This window comes from Magnolia sinica, chromosome 13 (assembly GCF_029962835.1).
Source record: "Magnolia sinica isolate HGM2019 chromosome 13, MsV1, whole genome shotgun sequence".
Taxonomy (NCBI): Eukaryota; Viridiplantae; Streptophyta; class Magnoliopsida; order Magnoliales; family Magnoliaceae; genus Magnolia; species Magnolia sinica.
This window is the reverse complement of record NC_080585.1, coordinates 12,102,328-12,115,693: the sequence shown is the minus strand read 5'-3', so window position 1 is coordinate 12,115,693 and position 13,366 is coordinate 12,102,328. Positions and strand designations below refer to the sequence as shown.

The 13,366-nt window shown below is 42.4% G+C and overlaps 1 protein-coding gene across 1 annotated transcript; it reads left to right on the top strand.

The window, feature by feature from the left end:
- Positions 1-2,717: 2,717 nt before the first annotated feature.
- On the top strand, positions 2,718-12,557 carry LOC131222828 (F-box/LRR-repeat protein At4g29420). Its single transcript, XM_058218033.1, is given in 3 exon segments — positions 2,718-3,286; positions 11,357-12,207; positions 12,209-12,557. Coding segments are annotated over 3 exon segments (1,416 nt in total). The 5' UTR covers positions 2,718-2,820; the 3' UTR covers positions 12,308-12,557.
- Positions 12,558-13,366: the final 809 nt, after the last annotated feature.

Below are 13,366 nucleotides of genomic sequence, written 5' to 3'. Positions count from 1 at the left end.
TAAAGCACATCTAAATCTCAAGTGGACCATACCACAATAAACTATGGTTATTGAACACCCACAATCTAAATCTCAAGTGCACCACACCACAGGAAAACATGGTTATTGAACACCCATGGATAAAAACTCCATGAAGTCTACCGTAATGTTTATTTGCCATTGAAATGGACCTGAATACATAGGAAAAATACAAATATCAACTTGACCTGTTATTTTTAACCTGCGCTCCTAGGATTTGGACCTGCTTCATTTTAGGCTTATGCCATAAAATGACATGACAAAAAGTTTACTTGGACCCATGCCACAAAATCATTAGACAAGACCGATGAAGGGAGGATACACAGTGCATACATAGAGGTGGGCCTGACAGTCAGGTCCCATCCACGTTGCTGGATCCCAGGTCGACTGATGCATGGCTGTTAATATCCTGCGCACCAAGGGACTCGGATTGCCTAGCGTGGGACAAGGTCAATACTTGGCAAAGTTATCCACACCATCTATCTATCTTTTCAGATTATTTTAGTAAATGAGGTAAAAAATAAGTCAGATCCAAAGCTTCCGTGGACCGCCACACAGGAAACAACGGGGATAGAACACTTATCATTGAAAACTTCTCGGAGCCTTGGAAGTTTTGGATGAAGATGATATTTGTGTTTTCCTTTCATCCAGGTCTTCCACGTGATCTTATGAACAGGTTGACTGGTAAATCATGGTGGGCCTTATGAGGGTTTCAACTGTGGGTGCCATTGTCCTTATTGATTTCTATGGTGTAGTCCACTTGAGATGTATACCAACCTCATTTTTTTAACTTGTGCACTAAAATGATAGGGTAAAGTGAATGGATGGTATGGGTATAACATATACATTATGGTGGGCTTATAGATCATTACTATGTGAAAAAAGTGCAGCTCTTAGCTACGCAATTGGAGTCTCTTCATGGGGGAGGTAGTGAAGTCACTGCATGGATTAAATTAACCTGGATATCAGGTATACATCTCACGTCCTTTAGAGCCAGCACGTATTGGATATTGGTCTCAGCGTGCACAACACCTATTCTCCTTTAGAACCAGCACGTATTGAATATTGGTCTCAACGTGCACGACTCGGTTCGACCCAATGTACACCGCTACTATTATCCAAGAAAGAAAAAATCCCGTTTGTGTTGCTCAAACTCTTTTTAATCTTTGCCTCTTATTTTACTTGGTCATAAGATTAATAACACTTCCACTGAAGCCACGAAGCCACATGTACAAAAAAAAAAAAAAAAAACTAATTAAGCCAACACATGTGGGTACCGACTCCACATGAGGGGACCCAACACGGATTAGGTACGCCGGACCTTACCCAAGTTGGTGGGGCCACACCCAGATCCATAGCTCAACTATCAGACTGAGTGGAGATACATCGTTTCAACACTCACTTGAGGTCTTGGTATAGATCCCTAACATGGAGTGGGTGTAGTGTCTACCAACAAGCTAACCCAAAAAAAAAGCTGGTGGGGCTATTACCATGGGACCACTCAATACATATATTCTATATCCATACAATCCATCCAATTTCGTGAATCATTTTAAAGCATAAGCTACAAAATGAAGCAAAAACAATTTTTTAGGCTGACCATATCATAGGAAACGGTGGTGATTGAATATTAATAGGCCACAAAAGCTTTGTATAAAGATTATATTTGTTTTACAAATGCGGTCAACCCTAAGAAGTTGACAAATAACCATCACTAAAAAATTTGCGGTCAACCCTAAGGAAGTTGTCAATGACGTGGATCTACTTCAATTTTTTTTACGCAAGGCTCTAAAAAGACCTGGCAAAAGGGATGGATGGCGTGGATACTGAATACATCCAATAAAGTGGACCCCACGGTAGGGCCGGAGCCGCACCTGATCCGTTCTCTATATAAAATGACACGTCAGCAGAAAATATAAAAAGTTGCACTGGTTGGTTAACATCCGTTCGCTAAATCGACTGCAGTTTTCCAACCTGTCCACTTACGTCTAATATCACGGTACACCCACTGAGTGGAGCACCATTATATTTGGGCAATAACATATAAATGGTAACTTCCGCCTTGTGGATGGCCTGGATATTTCACTTGGTTTTCAGGCTGCCACATGTATTGGCGTGTGCAACAGCTGACTTGTACTGGGCTTAGCAAAGCTAACGTTGTAAGTCGCGGATTACGTACTACCCCCGCCTGTTTGGAGCTCGGGACAGGCGGAGGTTTCGAGGGCCACTGAGGAGCTAAATTGATGTATGAATTTTATCTACACCGTTCATCTATTTTTAGACATCATTTTAGATTATAAAACCAAAAATAGATAAGATAAAAGCTCAAATGGACCACAAAATGGGGATTAAATTATTACCATTCAAAAATGCTTGAGGGCTACAGAAGTTTTGGATCAATATTATATTTGTATTTTTCACTTCATCCAGGTGAATATGACCGTATAAACAGGTTGGATGGAAAATAAAAAACACGGCAGACCCCAAAAATGCTTCAATGGTGTATATTCTGAGCACAGATGCTTCCCGTGGTGTGGTCAACTTTAGAACTGGATATGCCTTATTTTTATTCCGGTAATCTAAAATGACATGGAAAAATGAATGGACGGTGTGGATAAAATTCATGAGTCACGATGGCCCCTCAGTGACCCTCGGAGCCTCCGCCTGTCCCGAGCTCCGAACAGGCGGGGGCAGTACCTAATCCGCGCGCACCGTTGTAAATGATAATTTCTCCCTCCAGAAAATTGCCAACAGAAAACGTCCTCTGTCCTCTCCCTAAGAAAAGAAAAAAAATCTATCGCCATGTCGATGGATGATCTGCCTCCACCCCTCCTTCTGGAGATACTGAATCGAATCAGCGATTCCACCGACCTTGCTCGTTGCCGACTCGCATCCAAAACGCTAAAATCCCTCTCCTACGAGGTCCGATCCCTCACTCTCATCTGCTCCTTTGACCGCTACCTCCGATCTCGATCTCCAGACTCTAAAACCCTAACAACCCCTTTCAAATCCATCGTCAAGAAAAACCTCCTCTACTTATCCAAGACCCTAGAATCCGTCTCTGTTTCCATCGAGAAGCCGTTCTGCGACTCCTTTGAGTACGATGATGGTGAGGACGAGTACGACGACCTCCATCTCACGTCCGTCGATTTCGTGTCCCAGTGGCTTCCGGAGGTGGGCGAACGGCTGAGATCACTGTCAATTTCGGATTTCTGGATCCAGTCGTGCTGGCGCAAGTCAGAGGTCCTGGCGCTCATCTCTGCCTGCTGTGAGTATTCTTGAAAATCGATCTTCCATATTTTCTTTGTTGCTATGTTTCTTGAAATTGCAGTAGTGTAGAACTTTCATTTAATATATATATATATATATATTCAGGAAAATTGGTTAGATTTTAAGGGTGAATTCTTCTTACCATATTACGGTGCCAATCTGCGAGGTTGGCCTACCTGCGACCATGGTGGACCTTGGTGATGTAATCGCACCCCATATAACATGTCCACGTCCCACGTGTACTGAATTAGGTCCCACTTGATCATAAGTGGCAGGAACCGCTATTAGGTCACAATGTGATTGTGCATGTTCAGGGGAGCAATCTGTATGAGTTTGTGACAAACTGCACATGTGGACGGCTGTGTATACAGCCCTACCTATCACATACATGCCTCAATTTAGAAGGTTTTCGATATTAGAATTGTACATTTTTTTTGTCTTTTATATTTTTTTATTTTTTTATTTTTTTTTGTGAACTCCAGATTGTATTCCCAAGTAGGAATATAGACTCTATTGAGTAAGGAAACTGTCTACACCTGGTCTTATGAATATGGCTTCATGGCCATACACAGTACAATGTTCAAGGGTTGAATAGTGAACAATGCCATGCCATGCAAAGGCAGCTTACCTACACAGAGAGGAAGGCCCAAATAAGATGATGGGAGGGAGCCCACTGGACAGCTAAAGGCAGAAGCCAAGACAATCAATTCCTCTTCAGACATATGGATCCCAAAAAATTCACTCTTAGAACAGTTGATTTTTAATCCTGAAACTACTTCAAACCAACAAACAATCCACCATAGAATTTGAAGGCTCACAGAATAGAAGGGCATCAACAAATTGGAAATGGTTTATTCTTTGAGGAAAATTATCCACAAAGAATCCATGGTGGAGGCCCACTTCTTGACCTCTAATCAACATCCTACTTAAAGCTTCAAACAACATGATAAATAGGAAGGGGGATAAGGGAACCCCCTGTCTCAGGCTTCGAGTGGCCTTGAAAAAGCCAAAAGGATACTCTAGCATGGTTGATTTTTAACCCTGAAACTACTTCAAACCAACAAACAATCCACCATAGATTCTGAAGGCTCACAAAATAGAAGGGTATCATAAGCAAATTGCAAATGGTTTATTCTCTGAGGAAAATTATCCACAACGAATCCACGGTAGAGGTCCACTTCTTGACCTCTAATCAACATCGTACAAGCTTCAGACACTATGATAAACAGGAAGGAGGATAAGGGATCCCCCTGTTTTAGGCTCTGAGTGGCCTTGAAAAAGTCAAAAGGAGACTCATTAATAATCACTAAAAACCTGGCCGAAGAGATGTGGCTACGAATTCAGGCTCTCCTTTTCACCCCAAAGACCAAACGACCAAGCATATAGTCCAAAAAATTCCAGTTAACATGGTCATACGGTTTCTCCAAGTCTAGTTTACAAAGGATACCTTGCCTACCAACCCGATGATATGAATTAAGACATTCATGGGCAAGTAAAGAACAATCCAAAATTTGTCTACTAAACACAAAAGCACTTTAGAAAGTAGAAATCATTTTTAGGGAGAACAAGCCTTATCTCGGAACTAAGCATTTTAGCAATAATTTTATAAGGGTTTCCAATGAGACTATTAGGATGTAAATCCTTCAAACTTTCAGGTCGCTCCAGCTTAGGGACCAAGGCTATAAAGGAATAACCCATTTCTCACAAAATTCAACCCAACTGGGAGAAATTCTGAACAAAATCGAAGGCATCTTGCTTAAGCAACTCCCAAAAAGATTGAAAAAAGACCAATGGAAAACCGTCAGGATCAGAGGCCTTGTCCCTACCAAGATCAAAGACCACAACCTTAATTTCCTCAAGAGAGAAGTTGCTTCCCAGGAAAGCCATATCTTGTAGGGAAATTTGATCAAAGGGCAAATCATCTAAATAAGGTCTGTCATAAACCTCATTCGAAAGAAGACGCGCATAGAAATTAACCACAACATCACTAATACTTTGTCAGATAACCGATTGCCATTAAGTACTACGGAGGAGACAGAGTTGCACCTAGTTCTAGCGTTGGCTATACCGTGGAAGAAACGAGTGTTCTTGTCTCCCTCCTTTAGCCAAACAACACTAGAGGGTCGGCGTCACTTTATTTCCTCTTCCTTGAGTCTAACAGCATAATCATAAATAAAATTAGCTCCAAGAGAAGAATCCTCATCTGACAAGGGACCCTCTTCCTTCCTCTCGGACATCCAAGGCTTGAATCTGACCAAGGATAGATGACATCTCCAGCTCTCTTATACCAAACATTTGTGGTGCCACAACTTTAGCTCCTTAAGCATCTACATTTTCTCAGAAAGAACAAAACTAGTTTTACCCTCAACTAAAAAAGAGGTCCACTAGCCAGAGGCAAAGGATCGAAAGCCCTCCAATTTGAGCCTAGCTAGCTCGAACCTGAATGGTTTAGGGCCATATTTGATATCTTCCACTTCCAAGATATGGGATGATGATCCAAAGTCAGCTTGGGAAGGCCTCTTTGAAGAGCTAAGGGGAATTTATGGATCCATGTAGGGGAAACCAAAAACCTATCCAACAAGGACATGGTTTGGGAAGCATGCCCATTAGACCACGTAAATTTCACTTCCCCCATTGGAAGGTCAATGAAATCATACTTCCCAATCCATTCAAAGAATCAACGCATAGTAGCGCTTAATTTTTCGTGCACAAATCTGACCGAATTGAAATCTTCTCCTATGCACCAAGGAAGCATTCATTTGTCCCAGACAGAGGAAAGTTTTTCCTATAAAGAGACAGGGAGGGGCCATAGACCTCCGAAAACAACCAACAAAAGCCCGAGGTCACCTACATAAAAAACCAGGTTAGCTGAAAACTTACCATAGTAACTTTCCTCCTTACACCAGATAGTCGGGTCCCAACGAATCGGGATGCCACCTGCATATCCTGAGACAGAGAGAGATTCCCATTCTATTCCTCTCCAATTCCAGATAGAGCAGACCATCTTCTTATCCACTGAGTGAAGCTTCTACTCCCGAAGGACTATCAAATGAGCTTTTGACTTGGAACAAATTTCCTTAACAATGGATCGCTTATGGGGGCAACCCAACTCGCAAACATTCCATGAAAGGATCTTCATGGGGAAACGAATCTTGCCCCTCTACCCCTTATCTCAACATGTGGGATGGAAATACCTGCCCCTTCCTCTGCCACTCCCAGATTAGCCAACTCCCTATTCCCTTTCAAGAGTCTAGGTGGTTCCTTTAGGGATCCAAAAGAAGGGATACCAGTACCCCTCTCTGCCACCAAGCAAAACATGGCCATGGAATCATTGTCTATTTCCCCCAAAACTACCCCAAGTAGTCTCCCGACATGATGTTTTACATCTTTAACCCAACTTTTTTCTTTAATGAGGGCAAGGAGCTTATTGATCTTCCTTTGAGGTAGGCCTGAAGCTAAAGGATTTCCTTGGAGGAGGAGATCATTACTAGTGTTAAAGGATGCCTTAATAGGAGAGACCACTAGGGCCTTAACAAGGACCCCCAAGGGAACGATTCCCAAGTCCAACACTGATAGATCCTCCCTTACCAGAGGAGAGATCACGGGGGAAGGGAACAATGGATTAGCAAACCATTGCTAGAGGACCCACCTCCGAGGCCAAGGAAGTCGGCCTCATGCAACCCTCTCCAAAGAAGAGGACTCGGAAGGGGGAGAGAAACATTTCACCGGGAGGAGGGACTGACAAAGCATAGAACGACACCGGATTAAGACCCACAATAGAGAGCGAAGCGGGAGCCTCACCATTATTGAGGAGAGAAACAAAGGAGGGATCTTTAAAAGGGGTTAGAGAGGAGTCTTCGAGAGATGGGGAAGGCACCAATGACGTGTCTCCATTCGAGCTAGCATTCGAAAAGTTGCCTGACATAGACAAACACGTGTCTGATTATGAGTGGGGGATATAAAAAATATCTCTACTCTTTGTCTTCTGGGTCGGTGAAAACGTCATCTCTTGTGTCACCCACCTTCCCACTGTTCTCCCGTGATAATGAATTGTAGCTAGATGACAAATCTATATCTCCCTCAAGTTGAGAAATTGGACAGTTGTCCACCTTTCCTTCCATTGCCTACCCCACTGTCTGATTGAGAGAGGATGGTGAGGAGATGTGTGGGACTTTGATTGCATCACTGTTGCCAGGGGAGGCTACGAGGGTATGGGCGAGAGGACCCGTGGCCTCTACGATTGGAGAGGTCGGCTGAGAGACTGAAGGCCTAGCAGGAGGATTAAATGCAGCTAGAGCCAACACAACAGCCAGAACATCCAGCTGCAGGACTACTGATTTGATATCTTTGGTTCATGGGTCCCTTGACTCGTCTAGGTGAGATGAGAGGATCAATTTCTCGTCGGACGAAATATTCTAGGGATGAATAAATGGTGAGGATGGCCGATCCTTGCGAGCCACCGTATCAGGAGCAATCTCGATTGTCCAGGACTCAGGGTCGACGCCCGAGGATGAGGTAGGATGAGAACAAGGACAGTTGCGTACAGTCAAAAGAAGAGAGAGAGAGAGAGAGAGAGAGAGAGAGAGAGATTTCTAGAGGAAAGCAAATCCAAATCCTGTCATCCATGTGTATCAATCTGAACCCCTAGTGGCCCTGCACGAGTGCCAAAGACCGGCCGAAACTCACACACAAACCCACAGTGGCCTACAATCCCACAAGACTTGGAATGGAAGGACTTACAGACGCTGGAGCTGCAGTGGATTACCAGAAACTGCCATTAACAAGGCCACTGGCCTCTCTAATCCACGACTAATAGTCAAGGGACCCTTCATGAAGGGCCCTAATGTCCAAGGTTATCTTCCCCACTAAAAACTTCACAACAGCTGAAATCTTCACAATGTTACCAACCCGAGTGAGCAGTCTTGCTGCTTGGAGCTCTTCCCACTTCTCGCAAAATGACTTGGATTTCACCAATACAAAAGCCCAAAGCATGGAAAAACTCAAAGGACTAGAGCTCTAAAGCGATACTAAGGAAGAGGAACCAAATGTAATTTAAAAAAAAAAAAACCAGAAAGGGACCAGTCAAACCATTTAACGATGGAGGCTATCGGCCCAACACGGTGGATTTTCCCTGTAAAAATAATTTTATCTAAATCCGGTTACAATAAAAACCAAACCAAATCTCCAAATTCTGCAACGAGGATCCGAGGTTCATGGAGACCACCGGATTCCATTGAAGCCTCGTATTAACTTTAGAAACAAACAAAGGAGAGACCATGATCTTGGCACAGATAGATTCGACCAGAACATTTGGGGGGGGGGGGGGGGGGGGAAGATCCTCAAGAGTTCCTTACCTAGCGCTGCAAGGGACCACTCCCGATTCCCAAAAAGATCCCCGGGAACCCCTAGACTCCCTGCCTTTACCTCTTGAGGCAACAGGTGCCCTGGGGTGAGCATGGATTTCCGGGGGTCCCAACTCTTCAGCCACTAGAGGACATAGATTACCTTTACCAATTTTTTGTTGTTAGCTTCTGACAGACCAAAACAGGCGACTTGGACATGGATGGCTTTCCCGTTAAATTTCTTACCATGCAGTCCTTTGGTGACTTTAGGGAGGTCTGAGACGTTTTCCAACCTCACAAAAGCAAACCCCTTTATGAATTGGGTCTCTTTAACCCTGGGTATGGAGACGTCCACAACCTTACCAAAGTGGCTGAACACCCATGAGAAATTGAACTCCTTCCACTCTGCAGGGAACCGGTCTACAAACAGAGTAGGGAAGTCCTTTAAGGGGACGAAGCTCCTCTGTCTACCTTTCTCCTTGAGCCTTTTTCTTCCTTTTCCCGCAGGGATTCAGACTCCCTTGTCCTGACCTTGGGCATTGGAGGAGCCTGGAGTCGAAGTCCGATGAGTGAGGACTTTACCTTTAGGTTTATCTTCAACAGATGTCCCTGACACATATTCCATCCTCCAGAAACCACCTTCCTCTGCGTTTCTGACTACAAGCACCTGCCCCTTGTCATGAGTCCCTTGTAGGAGGACTCTATTGATTCCTTGAGTCCTGCTAGTTTCATTTTCCTTCTCCAGAACCATACACTACTGGCCACCTTCTACCGAACGTTCAGCTACTACCGTTCCTTCCCATTACGACCTTCCAGAAACACTGTTTCACTGGCCCTCAGCTTTCATTCTATTGCCAACCACTGATCTCTTAAACCGATGTCGTTCACCATTGATTGTGACATGAAATTGATAGTGCGGTCCAAGTATCTAGGAAAATGATGTACACTCCAAGTAGCAAGCACTTGATCATCGTTTGACAGTGGCAAGGTGCTAAGCTGATTCGCATGAGGGAGGGTAAGAGGAATTCTTACTAGATCATTGTTCTAGAATTCCAATTCTGTTATTAGTGAATTTTGTATGCATGTATATGAATGCATACACATACATACAGTTGCAAATAGTTGCATACATTCGCTTATGCATATATACCCATATGCATACATAACATTCAGATGCATGCTGGTGCACTTTTAAGGAAGAATTTGAAGAGATGATGTTACATACGGAAGGTGGTCCCAAATTGTAAGTTAATCCAGAAGTTACAGTTGCTTAGGCTTTGTCAGAGGCACCAGCACTTACTCATGCATCCGTGCTTGTATGTAGGTACTCACCGACTTGTTTTAGATGGTATTTGTGAAATTGGAATTTCCCAACTGTAAGTAACAGCACAAAAAGGTCTGAGCCTTTGAGGAAAACTCGAGTATAGTTTATTACTATCATACACACTTAACATGCATAACATAACAGCTAAAGTTATGCATTGCCATATCGGTCGAGAAAAAGGGTGATGGCTTTTGGGTATCCACATGTTCTTAGGCAACCAAATATCAATTACTAACGATATTCCTTAGTAGTCCATGAAAGGAAAATGTCTTTGTAGATTTTTCTGATTCAACAGAAAGCACCAAGGGCATTCCAGGAATGGAAATATATATTGGTATGTCAAACTATATCACATATTTAATTGTCCAAATTAATTCTGGCCTGAAAGTCAAGACCTCTGCCCTCCAAAGCAGATGTGTTCTAACTCTATCTATGGATTTTTTGCTCTACAGGCTCGAGCAACATTTCATATGCCAGGCAGGGCATTTGGACAATTTACAGTCATGCAAGATCAATATTTTGTCTAGCTCATGCAATCTAATTGCGTCCTCTATTTTGACTATTGGAATTCAAACTGAATCCATTGTTTCAGCAACCCTCATTAAGCATATAAAAGAGAGGGAAAACTTCAAGCACTAAGGATGCATTGGCTAGCAGCTTCTCTTTCAAAATAGAAGCCATTCTACACTTTAGAATAGTTTCTATTTTCCAAGAGAAGCTGCTAGAAGTAACTTCCAGTGGTGTTACCAAACACACTCTAATCTTTGCCATACAAACACAGCCTTTAACTATTTTCACTTGTGTTATAGTTTCTCCATAATGAAAATAAATCTGGAGGTATCCTTGAAAAAGAAAAAGAAAAAAACTTCAACGAAAATTGACCCCTGTATTTAGCATCTTAATGTTCTATTCTTTAGCCTCAGAGTATAATGGTTTAGGGTGCATTTGTATGCTCAATTGAAGTGAATTGCAGTTATCCAATTCAACATAGAGGAAACAACCGAGGTGGACCTGGCACCATTTAATCAAAGATGATGACCAAACCCCTAATAGCAATTCCATGAGTTTAAAGTTGGATTTAAAACCATTGTAAGATTAATTTTGCTGCTAGTATGGAGTGGAACTACCCCCACCTTGCTCATTTTTATTAAATTGCATTATTGCAATTCAGTTCAAATTCAGCATCCAAAAGCTGTGTTAAGAATGTTTACTGTTTAGAGAAGTCCAGATGGTGATCATTACTGGTCGAGAAGATCTTTCCCAGCTTACTGGTCTAACCACAATGGCAACTGCATTGCCAATTCATGTTATTCTTGAGCATAACACTGATCTTTGTATGCCATTAATAAAAAAGAAGTAAAAAAGGACACTGTGGATTGAGGTATGTCTCTGCCTTTCTCAGGTGATAACAGCCTTCTCAATTTGGAACTGAAAAATGCCTGGCTATCAGTGGAAGGGTTAAAACTGATGCCGATGCTCACAAGTTTGACCCTTGAATTCATAAGATTGGACGATGAAGACCTAAACAAGGTGAATGAATGCTTTCCTTCTCTGCAAATTCTTAATTTGATTGGGGTTGGAGGGTTTAGAGAGCCCAAAATCCATCTCTTGCAACTTAAAACCTGCCACTGGACAGTATCCAATGCTCCACTCTGTTTGGCTATACATGCTCCCAAGTTGATCGACTTGACGTTGAAATGTGTTAAACCTAAGGTCCTTGTTCTTAAAGCTCCGCTACTTTCCGTTTTGGATCTTTCAATTGAAAAACCAAGCTATGACATTGACGTAGATAGGTTTCTCAATTTGAAGTCTCTTAGGATTGAGTCCTCTGATCCACGGACCCTCGTGCGGCTTTTTCCGGACGGCAGGACTGTTGAGAAGCTGGTGCTTGAGGCACCCAAACAGGCAGATTTGTTTGAACTGAGGGAAATGGTCGACTTCGAGTCACTGATGAGTACATTTCCTAATGTGGTGACTGTTGTCATGGGGCCTTGGATTTATGTTGAATTGGAAAAATCTTTCGAATGTGAGGACCCTGCTGTTAGGTTTGGATGGAAAAGGTTAAAGAAGCTGACTGTGTATTTGGTGTTATCAGAGCTAGAAGTCACTTGCTCCTTCATATCATTTGTGTTTGACCGGTGCAGTGCTCTATCTGACGTGGCAATGCTTATCCACTCCGATGTAATTGATGATATAAAAAACCGTCTGATCAGTAAATGTTTGTGTGATTGGCCAAGGGTTGGGTGGAGATGGGGAATGTGGAAAGAAGGACAGAAAGATACGTGGCTTTGCGACAGTTTCTAATCCTGCACTATTGTCAGCAATCAGTATCGACAAAGAATCACGCGGCTGATCATGCAGGCAGTGAGTCGGGCTTGATTTTCCTGAAGGATGGTGTACGTCCATGTTGGGTACGAGCGCATGAGCATATAAATGTGGATGCATGCATCTATAAGTGTGTCTGAATGTATAGTATTGTCTCTTCCATTAATGGATAGCTGCCACAAATAAGGGCTTTTGAAGTTCTCTGAGAACTTTTCAGTGAACTGTTTAATTCCATTGTAATGAATACTTGTCTTAGGATCAAGTGCCAACCTGCTCAATGATTCATCTTATATCAGGCAGACTGCCTCGATTGATTCTCTCTTTCCAGCTTTCATATGGTCTCCATTTGACTGACCATTTAAAGCTCTTGACAGTTTAGCTGCTATGTCGATGCAGTACTGGTACACCATCAATGCAGTAATGTTATTGGTACACCATCAATGCAGTAATGGGGACTTGTAAGATAACATTCAGTCAGAAGCAAGAAGAATGGATGTAGAAGTATGTGGATTGAAGGTGGATTTCTTTAATCCGCGCGTCTCTATACACAATGGATGGACCAGATTGTAACATTAAAGATGGCTTATTGCCATGCTTACAGAGAAAAAGCTAGTGAAGAAGCTAAAGGATCGGTTTGGGTGCAGGTAATTACTGTATTTACACATGTAAAGTGCTTGATTCCTGTTTAGGTTTGGGTGTTCCTTTGCACAGGTGAAGTCTTTATACATGTAGCATCTCTAGTTTGAAACTGGGTAAAGTGTTTTGGTGCCGGAGACCTGAGTTGCACTTTACATTTGTAAGGAATTTCACCTTCTTAACTTTTTTTTTTCCTCAAAATCTATCCAAATGAAAGAAAAGTGTAATAATAGCAACTTTTTATCATTTAGAACGTCACATTAAATGGTTTTAGAGAAGAAAAGATTTTACTCACCTTTTCAAAAATACATTGGAAAAGGAAATTGATTTCCTCCTTTTCGAATGTTTCTTAAACAAATGAGACTATCACTTTTAGGGCGCATCTGAATTGTGGGAGAAGAAAATAATAGAGAAATTGAAGTGTAATGATCATCAATGATAGAATCTCGTG